Source organism: Canis lupus, chromosome 2, assembly GCF_048164855.1.
Source record: "Canis lupus baileyi chromosome 2, mCanLup2.hap1, whole genome shotgun sequence".
Lineage (NCBI taxonomy): Eukaryota > Metazoa > Chordata > Mammalia > Carnivora > Canidae > Canis > Canis lupus.
Genome location: NC_132839.1, coordinates 61,171,502 through 61,191,800, shown reverse-complemented (window position 1 = coordinate 61,191,800; position 20,299 = coordinate 61,171,502). Strand labels below are relative to the sequence as shown.

Here is a 20,299-nt window from a genome sequence, read left to right as displayed (position 1 = left end):
GGAAGGGGCATGACCTCGGCATGTGTCCAAGCTCGGAGGACGCCGTGCGGAGCTGGCCCCAGGTGGCGGTAGAGGCCATGGGAGGCAAGCTGGACGCAAGCACAACCAGGCCTGTGTCCAGCCTCGCGCAGCCCCTCCTGCCTACATGGCCCGAACGCCCTCAGATCGGCCTGTCCCCACGCTGCCGTTGCGGTGTCAGCCCGTCCGCTCAGGAAGGCTGGTGGTCCTCACGACTCGGCTCCTCCTGCCCACACCCCCGCCGGGCCAGCTCGGGTCACTCGGGAATGGTAGCAGCAGCTGGTGGCGGGGCCGGGTGACCCCGGGGCAGAGGTGTGGAGGGAGGGAGGCGGTGAGGGCACACGGAGCTGGGAGCCGCAGGCCAACAGGCAAGGCACCGGCTGGGCCCTCCTCCCTGAACCCCGGGGGCGCCCCCCCCGCACCCGCCCACCTTGCTCAAGCCAATCAGGACACTCGCGGAATGTTCCCTGGGCATCTCAGGTACACGCCTCCTGGAGAACTGTGTCCCTCCCGTGTATGGTGGTGAGTGTGTGACTCAGTTTCCCCCAGGACCACTTCTCCCCACACGACGCATGGCCTCCTCATCCCACCACGTCGAGTGGCATCTTGGGGACCCCCAACGATAACGACACAGTAGAAGGAGCCCGACCAGCAGGGCCACCCTCCCATCCGCCCACCCCCTGGGCTACAGCCTTCCCTCCCCCTGTGCTCGGCTCTCTCCTCCTCCCTGCCCTGGAGCACTCTGGATGCCCCCACAGGCAGAAGGGCCCCACTGGAAGCTACAAGGAAACATCCCTCGGGGCGGCCAGGCCTCCCGCGTGTCCCCTTCCTTTCTCTCCAACGAGGGCTCAGCGTTCCCGGGACACTGAGAGCCTGAGGACCTGGGCGCAGGCAGGTGCGTGCCTGAGCCCTCCCTGCACGCCCCGCCGTGCTGCTGCCCTGGACAAGATGCACGTGGCGTCCCCGTCCCATCCTGCTGGATGAAGCCGACGGGAGGAGCAGGACCGTCCACTGCCCCGCGACCTTCTGCTCTGTTTGAGGTGTTTTTAAACACGCTCCGTGTTCCACGGGGCCGGGAGCTCTTCAGGGGCCGGCACGGGCCGCTCGTCTCGGCATCTTTGCTGCCCAGCACAGCCCTTGGCCCGGAGATGCTGTTCGCAAACACCCGTGGGACAACAGCAATGCCGACCCCACCGCCTACGGTGACAATGACAGCCACACCCACCCGTGCTTGGCCCACATCGGGCACTACGCCCGCACTTTTCAACATGGGCTCGCCCGGCTGCCGTGCGCTCGCCGAGGACAGGCCTCTGGTCCTCGGCACCGTGAGGCTTCGATGGAGGCGAGACCCCCCGACTGTGGAGTGTTGGGCCCGCAGGACGGACACTCTGCTTCCTCAGCTTATCCTTCATTCATTTCCTCATTAGGGATTTATTTGTTTAATGCCCACTGTGTTTGGGGTGCTGCAGACACACGAGGAACAGGCAAGCAGAACCCCGGCCTCGCTGCGGCCACCTGGCACTGGGACGGATGCGAGGTGCGTGACCCCAATACACGTGCAGCCAGAGACTGTGGGGGCTGTGAGGAGCGACGCCGGCCTCTGGTTGCAGCGTGCTGGGACTGCGGGTGCTCTATGGGGCACCCAGGAGAAGCCCGAGGCTGGGATGTATGTGGATGACTCCCCCTGCCCATCATCCTGATCCCAGGGCGTCCAGGGGACACCAGCAATTCAGAAGGGGGTCGTTGGTCCAGGGAGCATTCTAGAAAAACATGTTGTAGTGGCTGCTTTTTGCAGGTTGGAGCTGAGAAGAGGGCTGTCACCACTGAGCCTGGGTCCCCGAATCCCAAGGGGAGATGGGACCCCGGGCAGCAGAGTCTGGATGGCAGCTGGAACCTTCCAGAGACATGTGGGCTTACTGTGTGAAGTGAATCATGGCGACTGGGCTGCAGGGATGTGCGCAGGGACTGACCATGGTGTTCTGTGGATGGACAGGTGGACGGTCCACTGAAGTCACGGCTCGGGCCCCCCAAAACAAACACGCTCCAGACCTGGCAGTTATAGTGACGAGGGTGGCTGAGTCCTCACTCCTTCCCAGACCTGGATGGGTCATGTCCCTGGAGCCCCTGGGACCCGGGCGGGGGGGGGGCTGCAGGCCCTTGAGGCCTGATGCTGACCTGAACCTGGAATGTGGATTTCCTCCTAACTTGCCCCAAACGTACTTACAGCAGGGACATGTGCTGGAGAGAGAAAATTCGTTGCTCTAGGGCATTCGGGGACGCTGGCTCTCACCTGCGGCAAGTTCCTGGGGACCCCGACGCCAGTGAGGCCACCTGCCAGAGCAGGTGCGTGTGGCTGTCGGGCTGTTGGTGGAGCGCTGGCCCCCACTGTGTCACCGCGGGTCTGGTGTGTCCCTGAGCCCACCCCGTGATGACTCCCTCTGTTCTGAACACGCAGGTGGCAGCCGTCCTTAGCAACCTAGCAGCCTAAGAAGCCTCCTTGGTCCCCAGTGCCAGGGGGTCACCCTGGGAGCCCCTACCTGCGAAGATCATGAACAGAGGCAATCCCACGAGAGAGTAGTGCCACCTGCCCCCGTGTGGTGACTCCAATCGCATCCCCATCCCTTCCTTACTTTCCCATGAATGGCAAGGAGAGCACATGACCCGAGGAGGTGATGGGTGAGCAGTCGCAGCTGCCGTTCCAGGCGTGGCATTTCCTACAGGAGTGCACACAGCCTGGGATGCACACAACCTGGTGTGCACCTTTCCGCTCTCTACCTGCTTGGGGAAGCCCCCGCGAGCGAGCTCCCGACCTGGTGGGAAGGGCGGCACACCTGCCCAGGTGTTTCCGGGAGGCCCGTCCACGCCGCAAGCATCCCGCTCAACCCGCCAGTCAGTCGGGGCTGCTGAGGACAAGCAGTGGGTTTCCGGGGGCCTTGGCAAGACGTGAATGCGCCGGTCAGGTCGAGTCAGGAAAACAGAGGTGCCCTGGGCGACCCTGGCAGGAGGGACTCCGTTGGGGAGGCAGGGGCTTCTGCAGCGGGGGCGGCCGCCAGCCAGGAAAGCTGCCCAGGAAGTCTCCCCCTTAGCACCGGAGACACCAGCTCTCCCGACCTTGACCAGCGGCGGCCGGGACCCTCCTGGAAGTCGCCAGAACCGAAGCAGGTGAGAGGGGTCCCAGGAGCCAGCCGAATGGCCACAGATGGCACCGTCGGTTCCAGGCAAGGCCCTGGGGAAGTCTCACTTCTTACTTGACCTCGTTCCATGTTTCCTTGGGTAAATACTGGGAGGTGGCGCGAAGCCACCACGGCCCTTTCCCGCTGGCCCACCGCCCGCTGTGCGCTTGCAGTCGGCCCCTCGGTGGACAGGAGAGCGGAGTCGTTCTCTCTCAGAGGTGCGCACATCCTACTTCTTTTTTTTAAAGAGTTTAGTTATTTGACAGAGAGAGTGAGTGAGCACAAACGGGGGGAGGGCAGAGAGAGAAACAGCCCCCCGAGCAGGGAGCCCGATGCGGGGCTCGAGCCCAGGACCTGGGATCACGAGGTGACCTGAAGGCAGACGCTCAACCACCCGAGCCCCAGGCGCCCCAGACATCTTGGAATGTTTGCAGACTGCGCACTGTCACCCCCTTCCCCGCCGAGGGGCCGCCACCTGGGCCAGGCTCCGGGCTTCGCCGTGACCCAGTCCCTCCCGGCCCTTCAGCCTGGGGCGGAGCGAGCGGGCAGGCCGGTGGGATGCTCCCCCCGCAGCTGTTCTGTTTATTCTGGTTACCACGTTTTCATCCTCAATGTTGCAATTCGGAACGGTGCCGTCTCTACGCCGGCGCCCCCTCAGCTCAGTCCGTGCGCACGGACACCCGTGATGCCCGTGAACGACGCGCAGGAGGCTGCCTTGTGGATCCACGGGGAAAGGCCAATTTTTCTGGATGAGTTGATAAAGGGCGGCCTGGCGCTGGCGTGGGCTGTGGCGAGGCCACAGGAGAGGTGGGACAGAAGCCCCGGGACAGCCCGCTCGGTGCAGCCTGTGTGTATTTTAGACACATACCCATCTCCCACAAAATCACAGCTGGCATTTCAAGCAATTGCCCTTAAGGAGGGAGAGAATGAAGAGAGAGGGCAACCAGGAAACTGCAAATGCAAGCCTGAACCCCAACCCCAACAAGATCTGTACTGACAGCACCGCTGACCCAGGCCGGCTAGAACCAGCTCCCCAGAATCCCATGGTCCATATGGTGTGGGTGAGGTTAGCACTAGGGAGTGCCGTGGAGGAGATGGGACAGCAGAAAGGAACGGCAGCCCCTACACCCTGAAGGTTGGCGGAGGGCACCAGGCGCCTGGCCATTGCTGGGGCTCGTCGTATCCACACTCAGATGGGGCTGCCACATGTGCTCGGCTTTGCCTTGACCCCTGTGGCCTCAGGTGTGTCTGGCGGGGTCAGGACCACACCTGGGGAGGTTTCCGAGCACCGTCCCCTGACGCGTGGGAGCCCAGACCTGAGGAGCAAAGCTAGACACAGAGCCGCGGCCCCGCCATCCCGTGGAAAGGGTGCCGTGTCCCCGAGTGCTCAGGATGCTCGGGCGCGCCAGCCTGCTGTCCAGGGCACCCCGCCGGCCCCGTCTCTGCCGCCCACCACCCGCTTCACCTCACTTCCTTCTGGGACCGCATAGCGAATGTGCATATGCACCTGCACAGCAAGCCCGGGGGCGTTTCCACGTCTCTGACGCAGAGAGAGGGGAAGGAAGGGGTTTCTCGACAGGACCTCACAGCCGAATTCCAGAGCAGCCCCGGTGGATGCTCGGCCACCAGGGCCAAGGAGGCACCATTCGGAGGCCAGGGCGGGTGAGTCTGGCCTCCTGGCTCGTCTACAACAGGCCACATGGCACCTCAGAGATCGTGATCGCCCCAGAGCGTGCTGTCGGGCTGGGCCCCTCCCAGCCCTCCGCCCGCTGTGGCCTCTGCTCCTCACCCGGCAAATGGGCCGATGCCTCCAGGCCCTCCCGCTGGCCCTGAGAGCAAGAAGGGAGCCAGCACGCAGGTAAGGGCCTCAAAAGCCGACGGGGACTGCTGTTGTGTTCGTTGCAGGTGGCGCGTCCCCAATCCAAGAGGGTGACCGAGAGGGTAACGTCGCTGCCACCTGCCCCCAGGGTCAGGCACAGCTCAGGTCCCTCCGCTGTGTCCCCGAGACCACAGTTCCAGGGGCCCCTTGTGCATATGTTTAGGTAAACGTTGAATAATCGCTTCATAATAAGGCAAAAGCTGATTATATTCATTTAATCTTTGTTAAAAGCATCACAAATGATTTATTGATTTTTAAAAAGGAAAAATAAGAAAGAATTTTTCGCATCTTTGTTATGTGCATATACCAAGTATGGGCCTAGCCCGGTCGAATGAAGCGTTAGCTGCCCACCGCAGACCACACCTTATCCCCAGGCGCCTGCGTACACCTGCACAGCAAATATGCAGAACCTCGAACGTACAACCAGATCATCCACAGACCTACACGCTGATCTATATGGTTATGGGGATGGACAAGTGTAAGGTTTTGTCAGATGCCACCTTATTCCCGGGCTCTTGGGTCCACACACTCAAAATACTCTTAATAGAAATAACAAAATACAAGAAAAACACAAATAACTAAGGGAAACAAACAAAAAAAACCACCCAAAAAAACCCCCAAAAAACCCAACCCAAACAGCAGAGAGAATGAAGTCGAGTGGTCAAGGAAGGTCCAAGGGGTGGTGACCCGCAGGCACTGGTGAGCTGGGGGGCGGGGGCCGTGTCCAGGGGACTCCGTGCTGACCTTGACCTTGGACCTGGATGGTGCGGACAGGTGTCTGATCCTGTGTGTCTGATGCTCATGGGGCAGGCCGGGTGGGGGGGTGGACGGCAGGATGCAGGGCTCCCTGTTGTCTTTGGAGACTGCAGATGGGCTGAGGGGAGGTCGTGGCAAAGGTCCAGAGAATCCCCACATCTTCCCACGCTGACCTCACAGCAATGACCCCGGGTCCTTGGGCCCTAGCCCTTCCCCAGGAGGGGATTGAGAAGGGCCTAGAGGGTGTCCTCTGGGGTGGCACCCAGGAACCCCAGCTGCTGAGAAGGGGCCCTGGGGAGAAGGAGGCCTCCACCGCCTGGTGTGTGGGCGCAGTGACCCCTTCCTCCCTGTGGTCTCCGAGTCCCTATTTGTGACACAGAGATGGAGGGCCTCCTGTGTGCAGGCGGGCGGCTGTGGGTGTGAGGGTTCGGCCCTGGGCCTCCCCTCCTGCAGGCGCCACCTTCCTTTCCTAGGGGAGGTGGGTTAATGCCCCTGGGCTTCATTCTGGACTCGCCAGCAGCCAGTGAGCTCCTGGCCTGGGCTCTGCTGTGCCCACCTCCTAGGGAATGGCCCTGGGCCATGGGGAGCCCTGCCTGGAGGGGACAGGAGGAGGAGTGGAGGGAGGGAGGGGAGAAGGAGGGAGGAAGGGAGGGGAATACTGACTTCCGGTTTCAAGGCAAAAGGTGAACATCTCCCCCGTATATTCGCAGGTGTAGACTTGGGCTAGTGTCCCTGATTCTAGGCATCTGTGACTGAGCTGAACCAGCGCACCAGGGAGCAGAGGGCTGGTCCCTGGGGCACCTCTGCTACTGCCCTGCTGTGTGACTTTGGGAAAGTCACTCCCTCTCTGGACTTCGGTTTCTCCACCTTCAGAATGAGGGGTACACTCCTGGATGACCCTCTGGTTCCGCCACCTGAAACCACTGCTGGTCCCTGGGCTCCCACCTGGGTTCCTCACAACCACACGGTGAGGGAGCTCGGAACCCTGGGCGTAGGGCCCGCCCGGAGGAGGAGACCTTGGCGGGTGGGTGGGGAGCCTGGGGAGCACACTGTCCGCTGGCTATCGGCACGAGGGGCGGCCCTGGGTCCCTGTGGTCCAAGGGCCACCTGGGACAAAGCTGGGACAGCGCTGGCTGCTCTGAGTCCCCGGGAGACTGCGGAGCCCAGAGAGGCAGAGGAGCAGTGCTGGGCCCTCCGGAAGGGGTCCCAAGAAGGGGGCTCTGAGAAAGCAACACAGGTGCCTACTGCCTGGAAAGGGGTGCACACCCCCAAAATGCAAGCAGCTGCCTAGAGAGGTATTTACAACATCTGCAGTTTACAAACAGGCGGACAGTGGGAGGGAGGCCTGGGGCAGGGCTGGGGCAGGTCCCAGAGGGCGAGGGCGGCTGCAGAGGGAGGCCATGCAGGTAGGAGCCGCCCTCCCAGGGCTGATGAGGAGGAAAGCAGGCCCCCCGAGCCCCTGTGCGGGGACAGGGCCCACGGTGCAGTGACGGGCAGCCCGGGCAGGCTCACCGCCATCTCCAGGGCGGCCGGGCCTCGGGCTGGGGCAACAGGGTGACGGGCAAGGGTGGAGCAGCCAGGGCAGCCAGGCAGGGGCCAGAGGCAGAGAAGCGCCCAGAGTCGGGGTGGGGGCAGCGGGTGGTGCCAAAGGCCTGGTGTCCAGGGGGTTGGGGGATCCACAGGGCCCCCCCCGTGCGTCTCGTGGGCTGGGCGAGCGTGAGCTGAAGAGAGGGGACAACTGTCACCGTGTGTGGGGACAGCTGGAGGAGGTGGCGCTTCCGCAGGTCTCTGAGGGGACGCGGGTCCAGGCACCGGCGCCTCCGGGGATGAGACGGCGCAGAGGAGAGTGTCCCGGGCGCGGGCCTCCGGGGACATCAGCTCACCAGGTAGCTGTGCATCTCTCGGGAGTTGATACTCAGGACCACGCCGGAGTGGTTCCCTGGGAAACAGACACACGCCTGAGCACCGGCCCCCACTGCGGGGGCGCCCCGACACAGGGTGGCCTCAGGGGCGCCCCGTGGCCAGCATGCGGTGGGCACCGAGGTTCCTGCAGCCGCGCGGGGGGTGCCTGAGCCGGGGGCGGGCGGGGTTGAGTCTCTCCGTCTCCTGGATGCGAGACAGCGTGGCTCTCCCTGTGCAGCCCTGTGTGGACCCCGGGGGGCCCCTGGAGGTGAGGCCCAGGCCACCCACTGACCTGCAGAGGGGCAGCCGGGGCAGCGGCAGCAGGGGGCTGCGGATACACTGCGGGCCCAAGGGGCAGCGGGTGCTGCAGGGCATGGTGTGGGGAGGGCCGGGCGGCAGGAGACAGAGGGGGCCCAGGTCTTAGCTGGGGGTCCTGGGTGGGGGATGCAGCAGGAGACCGGAGGACAGAGGCCTGGCCCCTTGGGAAGGGGCAGGGGCAGACCCAGAGGGGCCCTGGGAGAGGGCGGGGACACACCCGGAGGGCCCCTGAGAGGGGGCGGGGGCACACGGGGAGCTGCAGCCCACCTGGCCTCCCTCCACCTCACCCGCAGGGAGAGAGAGGCCCATGGCTGTGCAGCACCTGCCAGGTGGCCTGCGGGATGAGGACCCTGAGCCTGAATTCTGGGGGAGACCTTCACCAAGGCCCACCACCTTGTGGCCTCGGTGTTGCCACCTGTAATGTGGGCATCACAGCACTGCCCTCGAGACCCTGTGGGGATTATATGGGAAGACGCACCTGGTGCATCCTAAGTGCTCGATTAAAATAACCTGTTATTATTATGCTCCTATTGTGCTTGAGGAGCTCGACCACAGCAAATGGGTGCCAGAGGCTGGAGAGCAGAGCTCAGGTCATCCAGGGACACTCACGCCCTCTGTCCCGGCCTGAGGAGCCTTGGGTCCAGTCAGAGCCTCTGCAGCCACTGCTAGCACAAGGGGCTCTGACATCACCTGCGTGAAGGTGGGGACTGGCCACCTGGGAGGCGGCCTGGAGCCCCAAGCAGGGGAGAGTTGGGTGGAGGGGGCCTTTGGGGTGCACAGGGATACCCGCCCCCTGAGCCTGGGCTGCCGTGCAGGGTGAACACAGGCTTGCATCCGGCTCACAGCAGCTAAGTGACTTGGGCGGGCTGAGTGGCCACTCTGAACCTCAGATTTCTCTTCTGTCAAACAGCCTGTCTGCCGGCAGCCCCACAGCCCAGGCTGGGCGTGGAGCCGGTGTGCAGGACATCAGAGCTGTTACCATGTCCCAGGAAGGGGCAGAGGACCCGGGAACACAGCAGGGTCAGCACACGTGGGAGACAGTGGCCGTGGTGCCACTGTCAGGGACCCCCGCTGAGATTGGGGGATTGCAGAATGGGTGGGGGTCATCTCCCCGGCCACCCCAGGGAGAAACTGAAGGGCACAGGCTTCAGGGTCTGGCTGGCCTGGGTTGGACTCAAGCTCAGCCACCTGGGGGCTGTGCTGACAGGGTGAATGCCTTCATGTCTCTGAACCTCACCTCCAACTACTGACAGAGCGTGGCCTCTGACTTCCGCCTCTCCCAGCTCTGAGGGTACACCAGGCACAGCAAGGGGGAGAACACAGTAGTGAAACCCCACGGTGCCCCCGCGCCACTGTGCTGGCCTGGGACAGATGGGGGCTGAGGGCAGGGAGGGACGGAGGCCGTGGGCTCCAGGGTCCCAGTCCCAGCCCCTTGCCACCAGCCAGGTGACCTTGGGCCTCCTGGGCTTGCTAACCTGGAGTCACCACGAGGTGCTCACCCCCTGCAGCCAAGCAGGGCCACAGCCCCGTCTGCACAGGCTCCGAGACCTGGGAAATCCCAGAAGCACCCGGAGCCTCAGTTTCCCTCTGGGACATGTCATGCTCCTCGTACATTGTGGCCCGGGCTCTCCCCACTGAGAGGTGGAGGCCGTGTTCCCTCCCCTAAAGATGGGCAGACCTTGTGGTTGCCTCGACCGATGGAGCAAGACACAAGTGACAGAGTGAAGGGCGACACGGCGGTCCCCTGGCTGGCTGACTCTCTAGTTGCTCTAGAACGTGGCCACCGCACTGTGCGGGAGCCCCAGCCACAGAGAGAGGCCACGGCAGGCGTTGGGGGCCAGCCCCAGCTGAGGGCACAGCCGACTGCTGAGTCAACTGCCCACGGCCGCGCAAGGAAGCCCCGAGGGGACCCGCGCCGTGGGAGACGTGGGTGAGGAGCGCCAGGTGGGGTGTGGCCCAGCCAGCAGTGTGAGCGGGGATGGTGGCCCAGCGTGCGGGGTATGCAGTGCGGCCGGGGTGCCCCGCATGGTCAGGAGCCGGGGACCGCAGGTACAAGAGCGTGTCGTAGACCGTGAAGTGCGGTGCGCAGGTGCTTATGTCCGTGTGCACCAGCTCACAAAACCATCATTTCCAGTGAACAGGACGGCTGGGGGCGTGGAGGGTCACTGGGGAGAGACCCCCAACATCCTGAGAACAGAGCTTCCCCGGACAAACAGCCTCCCCCAGGGGGCTGGACGGGGGGCCGGGGTACGGCCAGACATGGTGCCCGGTGTCCCCAGGCCTGTGATTTCAGCTCCGGTCACCCCGTCGTCAGATGGAGGGGACACGGCACCACCGTCTGCCTGGCCCCGGGTCCTGTGCACTTAGCTGGCCAGAGGCGGCCAGGCGGGGACCCACAGGAGGGTGGGGAGGGGGGTTTTCAGGGCGGGCGTTACCTAGAGTCTGCGAGTCGAGATCATCATCTATAAACTCCTCACCCTGGATGACGCTCTGGACGCCCTGGCTGTGGCTCACGGGGCTCGTCATTTCCTGCTCCTTCTCGTTGTGCATCTGGGCGTACACGGTCCTCCCGGGGCGTTTCCTGCGGGGCAGAGGTGGGGCTCAGGGCACTGGCCAGGCCTCTGGGCCCGGACCGCTCCTGGCTCTCCTCTGCTGCCCCGTCTCTGCTCCAAACCCACCTCCTCTGGGAAGCCCTCCCTCCTGTGAGCCCCCGAGGCCCTGGGCTTCCCTCCCGATGCCTCGTTCGTCTGGGTGAAACCCGGAAGGTCCCTGAGAAGGAGTGGGCTTTCTCGGACGCGGCCCACCAGGCCCAGCCAGTTCTGCACCTTCAGGCCTGTGGGCTGGGCCAGACTAGTTCTGTCCCCTGCGGGTGACTGAGGGTAACCCGTGTCACCTCCAGGATGGAACACGGAGAGAATGACTTGGAGCCTCCAGAACTCACTTCCCTCTGCTGCAGCTCCTGCATCCCGAAAAGGCCCTGCCCCGAGTGGCAACGAGAAGCTAGCCCTCCCAGCTCCAGGGCACAGCACGAGGGAGAGATCGGCCCTTGGTGGCTGTGAGCCTCTAAGCCGTTGGGGCTGTTTGTTACGGCGGCTGAGCCCAGCCCACGCTGCCTGCTACACCACCAGCAACTGACGCAGCTCCCTGGAGCCCCCGGCCTTCGGGCCATTTTAGACCCTAGGGCCTCAGGACCAGCGGGGCATTTCTCTGCTGCCCAGCTTCAGTCTGCTGGGCTCGCCTTCCCTGTGTGACTCAGCACCCTGGGGTGCACGCTCGCCCCCAAACTGTGCTCTGCTGTTTCCAAGGAGACCCCTCCTGCCGTCATAAGCATGATTAGTGACAACCCTGGACGTGCCAGGTGGCAGACCAGCACTTACACCACCCGCCCTGTTCGGGGCACCCTCTGGGCTGACTCAGGCTCCTCCCCATCCTCCTCCTCCCTCTCCCCTCCGCCACCAGGTGCAGGGCTGTGGTTTCCTTCTGGACCTTTTACACCATGTGCCATCACCTGGAGCAGTTTAGGGAACTGCAATCTGGCCCCTCAGGGGGTCTGCGGAACACTGTCAAAGAGGACAGGATTCCATCCCTCTGTGGCCTCGAGCAGCCAACCCTGCCTTGGACAAAGCCCAGGTGACACCCGTGTCCAGACTGATGTCCAAGGGGGCAGAGAAATGGCGGGGGGCGGGGATGCTTCCAACCCTGCCCCAAGTCAGAGAAGCACCTCACCCGCTCTGCCCTGCAGCCTGACATGCACAGCCCACCCACCCCAGCCCGGCCCCAGCCCATCTGTCCCCTTTTACAGGTGAGGAAGCTGAGGCTGGGGACGGGGAGCTGCCGAGCCGCTCAGGGGCAGGGCAGGAGCTTGGTCCGGGCCCTGTGCTGGGCCGTCCCTCGGTCTGGATGGGCTTGCCCTCGGGGTGAAGGGTGCTCCAGGACAGAGTCACAGAGACCCGGACGGGCAGAGATGGCTGGAAGCCCCTCCTTTCTTGTTTAATCTCTGCCAATACACGGGACGCGGGGCTCCCATGCACACTAGCACGGTAGGGGAGGGGCTGGCAGGACTCGTGCCCTTAACACCCCCGGGGCGGGGACCAGCACGCTCATTCCACAGTTCAGGAGACTGAGGCTCTAACTTGGCAAGACCACACCCCCCGGCCGGTCTCTGTGGGAACCTGAGTGTTGGAATGGCAGGGGACAATGAGGAGGGAGTGGGGTGGGGAGCAGGGACGCCCCTTCACTGAGGGTGGGGTGCCTGGGTGCCTCTGGGTAATACCGGGCCCTCCCCTGCCGTATGTGTGGAGCTCAGCTCGATACCCATGTGCATGGTGCAGGGACAGGAGGAGATAGCAGAGCCTTGAGGCTGGGGATGACTCTTCAAGTGGAGACACGGGGACCCCTGCCTCAATCAGGATTAAGTTGTCAGCATCTGGGGACTCCTGGGTGGCTCAGCAGTTGAGCATCTGCCTTCAGCTCAGGCGGTGGTCCCAGGGTCCCGGGATCGAATCCCACATCGGGCTCCCCGCAGGGAGCCTGCTTCTCCCTCTGCCTGTGTCTCTGCCTTTCTCTCTCTCTCTCTGTGTCTCTCATGAATAAATAAAATCTTTAAAAAAAAAAAAGTTAGCAGCCGTCCACATGGCCGACGCAAAGGTGCTCCAGAAATGCCGAGGAGGCAGAGGGGACATGCACCTGCCTCGCTAAGGGTCAAGTGCATCTGTCATCCATCGAAAGACCTGGCTGCTCAGGGGGCCCAGCAGGGGCCTTGGCCGGCGAGGGAGCCTCTCTGTGCCACCGGGAGCGAACACCTGGACTTAGTCCTGGTGGCTCTGTCAACACCAGCTTCGACCTGGTGCTGTTTCGGGGTCAGAAGGGGCCCTGGCTTCAGCACCAGAAATCTGGGACTCAGGTCCACTTCCCACCTCTGACACACCCCAGTCTCCACGTGGCCTCCCTCGCAGGCAGGGTGGGGCGGAGGGAGATAAGGCTGGGACGCTGGTGGGTCGCAAAGTGGGAGTTGCAGGGGCCATGGGGTCTTGAGCGACCTTCTCCACCTGCCTTGCAGGACTGGGGCCACTGGGAACCCAGCGTGGGCCTAGACCAGTGCCCTCCCCTGGCTGGGAAGCCGCTGCCCAAGGCCCGACCTTGCGCCCTGCCTGCCCCAGCGGCCAGGGAGCCTTGCCTTTTGAACTTGTAGAGGATGAACGCGCCCACCGCGAAGAGTCCGATGACCAAGAGGACCGCCACTGCCCAGTAGCCACCAGTGCCTCCCAGCCTCTGAGAATCTGCAAGCAAAGCAGCTGGAGGTCAGCGGGGCGCCACCCGTCCCCAGCCCTGGTCTCCTTGGACAGGAAGGCGTTTCACACGGTCTGGCAGGTCCTCGGGTGTGGCTGAGGGGCCTGGGAAGCCTCGGGGAACCTCAGCGCCGAGGACTCCCGCTGTGACACACGGGCCCTGGGCTGCCTTCCAGAAGGTGGACAAAATGCCTGTGTGCACTTCTGCTGGCGTGCGGCGAGCCTGCCACATTTCGCGATGGGCACCATGTCTCTACAGAGCACAGAGAAGCTGCTCAGCTGCTGCGAACATTCTTGCCCAAAAGAGGAAAGGTCACACGTGTGACCCAGAGAGGACAATCTCACGGCGGGGGTGGGGGCCGAGGTCATCGAGACCCTGAATGTGTAAATTAAAGCCAGAGCTCTGTGTTGCATCCACGCAGGGAGCGAGGCTCCTGGGTCTGACCTGGTCGTAATCAGAGGCGACCACCCAGCCAGGAGGGGCTGTCTGCCCCCGGCCACCCTGCTAATGGTGTCACCTGGGGGGCAGGATGCACACCCACCCTACCCTGCAGGGGCGAGCCCACACCTGGCCCCTCACCTGTGTCTGTGTCCCTCATGGACACCAGGACTCGGACCCCGCCCCGCAGAAGGAAGCTGATCTTCTGTGCCTTCAGCACCTGCTGGATGGCCATGAGTCTCTGCAAGCAGGAAGGGGAGAGTCAGGAGGGTCCTCCAGAACCCCCGGAGGGAGCAGGGAGCTGGGCAGACGTCTGCTCGGACTCTCCAGAGCCAAGGGGTTGGAGGGGCACTCCGTGGGTCTCAGTCTCTTCATCTATAAAACGGGAATACTTGCCCACCAGCCAACTTGCACTGAGAACCTATGATGGGACACAAAGGTGACCCACTTGGGCCTAAGGGCTCCCCTTTTGGTTGGGACCACAGGGTGTGGTGAAGCTGGGGAACCCAGGGTGCTCCAGGAGGCCCTGGCCCTGGCCGTGGTCCAGGAAGGCTTCTCAGAGGAAGACCAAGGACAAGACAGGTGACCCAGGAGGGAGTGACCCCACCCATGAGGGATCACTGTCCCAGGAGCTGGTGTTGCTGGATCATGGGGTGGGAAATGTGGGGGCTTTGCCATTTCGTGGAGAGAGCTCTCCTGGTGCTCAGAGGGGAACCAGCTGCCCCTGTGAACGCTCGGGGGTCATCCCTCCACAGGGCGGGTGTAGAGGTGGTGGGCAAGGGGGCCTCCCCTTCTGGGGAGCCTTGAGTGGGACACTCCTGGGGCCAAACTCAGCCTCCAAGCACAGCATTTTAGCACCTGGTGTGCCCTGGGGACGCGGGGGCCGTGTCAGGGAGTGAGACGTCAAGCCACAGCAGCCCTGGCTCTGAAGGGTCCCGGGAGGCACGTGGCCTGGAGAAGATGCATCTCAGTTTCGAGGGTCAACATGAGGCTTCAAAGGAACACGTTGCAAGATGCCTCGAGCCTGCGCCCAGCGCCCAGCCAGGGACAGTGGCCACCGCGCTGCCCGTGGCCAGGACAGTCCTGTGATTATTCACCGGCCTCGGGCACGTGCCTTACTCTCAGTGCTCAGGGCACCGGGGCCGGGGGTACCTGTGCCTCCTCTGCCTCCTTCCAAATCTCTCCTAAGTGCCCACCCCTGACTACTGCAGCATTAGCTGGTCTGCTCGTCAACTTGGGGGTGGGATGGATGGGGGTGCTCCCAAGTGAGGGAGGTCCCCGGGGCCAGCCGTGCCTTCCCTATGCTGTGCCGAGCCTCTGTAGTCAGCTCCCCATCTGAGAAGTGGGTACAGTCACTCTCAAGCCTCTGCTGTCCCAGCCCTGGAGACGCTGCATCGGCAGGGGCCGGGGGCTTGGCAGGCCTGGGCGCCCCCAGGTGCAGATGTGGAGGAGGAAGCCCTCGGGGAAATGCTGGGGGTCAGGCCCACATGGTCACGGGTCTGTGGGAGGCAGCCTGGGCGAGGCGTGGAGCGTGGCCCTGCAGCCAGGGCGGCCGTCGGCTCCATGTCCCCTCCATCCGACCTGATGCTCACCCCACGGAGCGCCTCTTCCCTCGCCCGGGGAACGAGGCGCCACCACCCACCCCATGGGTGCCGAGGCCTGTGTCACACCCCGCTCAGCACCGCTCAGCCACCCACACGGCCTCCGAGAGCGCCTGCCCCGTGACTTGGGGGCAGCTGAGCTTCCATTCATCTTTTCTTGAGATAACAGGTACTTTCTTCAAGTGTTCGTTCCTCGGCTGTCAGGATACGTGCAGCTGACCACTATCTGTTTCCAGAACGTTTTCATCATCCCTTAGGAAACCTGGTGCGGGCCAGAACTCCCCGGCCTCTGGCAACCACCTCCGCCTTCTGCCTTCTGCCTCTGCGCATTGGCCTATTCTGGGTGTTTCCCCAAATGCGATCATGCCGCAGGTGGCCTCTATGACCAGCTTCCCTCCCTCCGCATCTTGCTTGCAGGGTTCATGCAAGTGGTAGCAGGTGTCGGAGCGCCCTTCCTCTTCATGGCCGAGCACGATTCCGCGTGTGCGTGGACGCATCCTGCTCATCCCCCCACCCCCACCCACTGATGCACGTGTGACTCCTGCCACCTCTGGGCCACTGTGAACATCTGTGTGCACATGCATGCAGATGCACGGTCTCGGTTCTGCCCACTGTGTGCCCAGGGGCGGGGCTGCCTCCCATTTGGGGACCTGCTGACGGCTGTGCATGGGGGGTTCCCCCATTTCTGCATCAACCCCAGCTGCCGTCTGCTTCGGGAAGAGTTACAGCCACCCCAGGGGGTGTGAGGCGGCTCCGACGTACTTCGGGTCCCCATCCCAGGCCCCCCACGTGGCGGGTCCGCTCCACCAGATGAGGGCTATTATTATTTGGAAGTTGTTCTGCACCGTGAAGACTTGCTAATGGGATGGGGACTGATTTCTGCTCTGTCCTGACCCCACGCCCTGGGAGCTCTCGGCCCTCACGCTTAGCTTGGCTCCAGGGTGAGCAGCTCCAGCCCCAGAACAGGAAAGGAGGTGGGCACATCCCCCAGGGCTGCGGTCTGGCCCCGGTGCCCTTGTGCCTCCCCAGTGCCTCAAACAGTGACCTTGGAGGCCACCGGAGCCCCAGGAGGTGTGGCCACAGATGGAGGAGGACTGTGTGGGGCAGTGATCGGTGAGAAATGGGCCTTCACGTGGTGATGAGCCCCTGAGACCACTGGGCCGCCAAACCCTCAGCCAGCCCTGCAGGGAGGACAGGAGATACCTTGTCGCTTGTGAGGCTCCTCTTCCTCGTAGGTGTGGGAGGGGGCGGGAGCACGTGCAGGTCGGCCAGGGTGGGCAGTCCCGGCTTTACAACGGTCACCAGCAGCTCCTCGGGGACGCTGGTCTCCTGCGGGGACACATAAAGGCCACTCTGATCTGCTTGCCTTCTCTGTTCCGGCCCTGCGCCAGGGCCCCCAGGACACCCCCTCCCCGCTCTAGGCCCGTCCAGGTCCTGGCCATCTGTCCTGCGAGCTATCCCTGACCCCTACACATCATGGGATGGCCCCAGGACCCTGTAGCATCATGTTCCACCTCCTACCGCCCTCCTGGTCCCTCACTCCTGAGATCTGCCTCCCCCCAGGCTGGGCCTGCCCCCTCCAGTCCACTCCTTGCACTGTGGCTGGGTGCAGGGGAGCAGGCCCCTCTCTGGCTAATGTCCTCCCGGCTGTCAGAGTTCCTGACCCTACAACTCCTTCAACCCACAAAGCCCAGCATACACGGGTCCTCGGCCTCCTGAAAATCCCACTCCAAGCACTTTCATGCAGCAAACTCCTATTCACCCTTCAATGCCCAGGCCAGTATCTGCAGCATTACTGCTGGGCTGAAGGGAGTCATGGCCAGAACAGGCCTCGGCCTCTGACAGCCTTGGATGACTCTCGAGGGCTGGTCTTCTTCTCACTGCAGGACTAAGGCCCTGAGTGTCCTCTGCCCCCAGGAGCACTGCCTGTCTGTGCTCTGAGTTCCCCGAGGGCAGCAGGCAGATGCACTCATCTCTGCCTCCAGTGTCCAGCCCAGAAGAGAAACTCCGTGAAGAAATAAGAATCACATTAAGGAGACTGTGGGCCCTCAGAGAAACTGTGTCCTGGGCACACAACTGGTGCTCACTCAATGTGCATGGACGATGCCAGCCTGTCCCTCCCCTGCAAGCTGGCGCTGCAGCCACGTGTCCCCTAGAGCCAGGGCAGCAGATCCTCCAAGCACCAGGGGTGCCAGCCCAAGGCCAGGTCACAGAGACTGAGGCCGCCCACCCCGCCCTGGAGGTCTGGCCCCTCCCCTCCCCCTCTGCCCCCCTCCCCTCCTCCGGGGCACACGCCCACAGGTGCTGGGAGGCTCTGGCGCTGGCCGGCCGGGAGCACCTTGGAGAGCAGCCGGGTCACCACCAGGCCCACGTCCTCTCTCCACTCAGGGGTGTTGGGATTGTGCGCATCCAGGTCCTTGGAAAACCGCAGAGGCACCACCTGAAATTGGTCTGAAAAGAGGCAGAGACGGGAGAGCCGGTCAGTCCTGGGCAGCGTGGCTCTGCCCCCACAGGAGGCCACCCAGCCCAGATGGCCCGGGACAGCCCTGCGGTCGGGCCCCGTGGTCCACTTTTGGAAAACAAGAGTCCTCCTTGTGCCAGTGGCTGGGCAGGGCCCACCTCACTGACTGGCACCTAGTAAACGACCATGACAACGCTGCTGACAACCATGATGATGAACACACCGGTGCCCACCAGGGAGGGAGGGCCTGGCACACGCACCATGAGATCTGCCCCATGCACTCTCAAGGATGTGCATACTCCATCCCCCAGGGATCCACGGACTTCAATGGGCTGGTCTCCCCACCAGAGTAAGAGTCCCGCAAGGGCAGAGACCCCACATTTCCCTCACGTGTCCTGGGGTTCCCAGTTCAGAGGCCCACTCCAGAGCCACTGGTGGTGGTGAGCAGGCCCTGCAGCTGGCAGGCTCAGAGCTCATTGTACTCTGTCCATGTTCCTCCCAGGTTTCTCACTTGTGAAATGAGGGGAGGCTTTGCAGGGATGAGCGACCAGAGGGCTTTTGTGACCAGAGAACTCGGTGTCTCACAGCAGGGGAGGTGGTGATTATTTCCAAGTTCTGGGCTTAGACCCCTGTGCACACATGTTTGTGAACAAAGGAACAGCCAAAGGCAGGCCTGCTGAATATTTGACTGATGGCTGCTGTCCACAGGAGAGGCTGTTCTCAAAGCAAACAGGTTTTATGGGTGTGATGGGGCCAACAGCATGCTGGGCGGGAGCGAGTGTCTTCCATCCTTAGGATTCGATTGATTTCCTATGGTAAATGTCCCCTGTGAAGGAGCTGGGGGCCCCAGTGAGCGCCAGGAAACAGGATGCAGATTCAGAAGGAGTCTCAACAAAGGCTGTTAGGGGCTCAGCTGACAGGCGTTGTGGGAGGGGTCGGGCTCCAGGGAGACATCACTGGGTGACCCTGACAAGTGCCTAGCCGCCCCCTCGTCTGTGCCATGTGAGGCCCACGGGTGCTACAGGACACAAGGACGCACCCATGCTCATGTCACAGAGAGGGGAACTGAGGCCAGAGAAGCCGGGGAGCGTCAGAGCCATGCTCACTGACTCCTCTCTCTAGCCTGCGGCTGCCTGCATCACCAGGGTGTCTGCGGCTTATGCTCCCTGCATCACTCGAACCCGAGGCTCCTGTGAGGGATGAGACATGCTGCGTGACCCAGGGAGGGGACTCACCCAGCACGCGGACCACCTTGGAGTCCTGTAGCACTGAGTTCCCACAGGCCGCCTGCACCGTCACACGCACGTCCCCCGTGTCTGCAAACCGCGTGGTCACGGAGTTCTCCAAGGACAGCAACGGCTGTGGGGGCCGGAGCAGGGGTCAGGGCCAGGGTGGCGGGCGGTCCCCACGCAGGACAGCGGCCCATCCGCTGCCCAGGGCCTCACTGAGCACGCTCACTATCCCTGCCCTGGCCACAACACGGGGCAGCACCGGGGGCACGGGAGCCCCCCCCGAGCCAGCAGCTCTAAGGCAGTCCAGCCTGGACCCAGCACCCCAGTGTCCCCTTCTTCCAGGACCTGCCCGAAGAGCTGGGCTGCAGGTAGCTGAGTTGTGATTCAAACCCAGAGCCTAGTGCCTTCCTCACCCTCCCCATTCCAGAGAAACACAATCTGGGGCCTCCTGCTCCTCCCCACTGGGCCCTGTGTCTGGGCCTTCAGGCGCTGTTGGGGTCTTTCTGCTTGGGGTGCAGCCCATTGAACGAGCGAAGGATGGCCCTCTGTGGGTCCCCAGGGTGCCTGGCCTCAGACCCTCCAGCCCTCCCAGCAGCTACCATCTGTGGCTCCCCACTGCTTACAGAGTATGACCCAGGGCACTGGGTGGGGCTTCTGACATCAGGTCCAGCCCCAGAGGTCCCCTTCTCCATGAAGCCTTCCCTGACCACACCAACACCCAGACTAGAAATGGCCTGATCATCCCTGGAGCTCACGACACCTCCCCTGTCCCCTTCTCGTGACACGTATCACAACTCAGGTCACCTGATTTGCTCACATCACTGTCCCCAGGAAAAGGCAGGGTCTGGTCCACTTTGTCCCATGTCCGCCAGACTCAGACCCAGCCAGGGACCCGAGCAGATGCTCAGCAAGAAAGGCCGGCGTGTGCGTGCCCCGATGCCACAGTGTCATACGCTGTGTCCTTCTGCCCAGGCCCCAGGGCAGCGCCCTGCCGCCCACTCCCATCCGGGGGCCAGTGTACCTGCAGGCTGCGGCCGATCCACCAGTAGAAGACGGTGAGGTTGGGGTTCAGAGGCAGCAGCACGGCCGTGAGGTTCACCTCCTGGTTGATGCCAACGACAGGAACCACTTCGAGGTGGAGCGCCTGCAGGGGGGCTGCGGGGGCCCAGGAAAGGCCCGGCTTAGAGGACGTCGGGGCGCTGGCCACCTCCGAGGGGGCTCGTTGGTCCCCG

At 63.3% G+C, this 20,299-nt stretch overlaps 1 protein-coding gene across 1 annotated transcript in view; it reads right to left on the bottom strand.

Moving 5' to 3' along the window:
* Positions 1-5,269: 5,269 nt before the first annotated feature.
* Positions 5,270-20,299, bottom strand: part of SORCS2 (sortilin related VPS10 domain containing receptor 2) — a 458,407-nt gene continuing 443,377 nt past the window's right edge. The window contains exons 20-27 of the mRNA XM_072802937.1: positions 20,089-20,222; positions 19,071-19,194; positions 17,713-17,825; positions 16,578-16,703; positions 13,915-14,014; positions 13,223-13,325; positions 10,524-10,627; positions 5,270-7,765 (exon numbers count right to left, since the gene is read on the bottom strand). Of these exons, the coding sequence (XP_072659038.1) occupies positions 7,701-7,765; positions 10,524-10,627; positions 13,223-13,325; positions 13,915-14,014; positions 16,578-16,703; positions 17,713-17,825; positions 19,071-19,194; positions 20,089-20,222 (869 nt within the window). The 3' untranslated portion in view covers positions 5,270-7,700. The remainder of the gene's footprint in view (positions 7,766-10,523; positions 10,628-13,222; positions 13,326-13,914; positions 14,015-16,577; positions 16,704-17,712; positions 17,826-19,070; positions 19,195-20,088; positions 20,223-20,299) is intronic.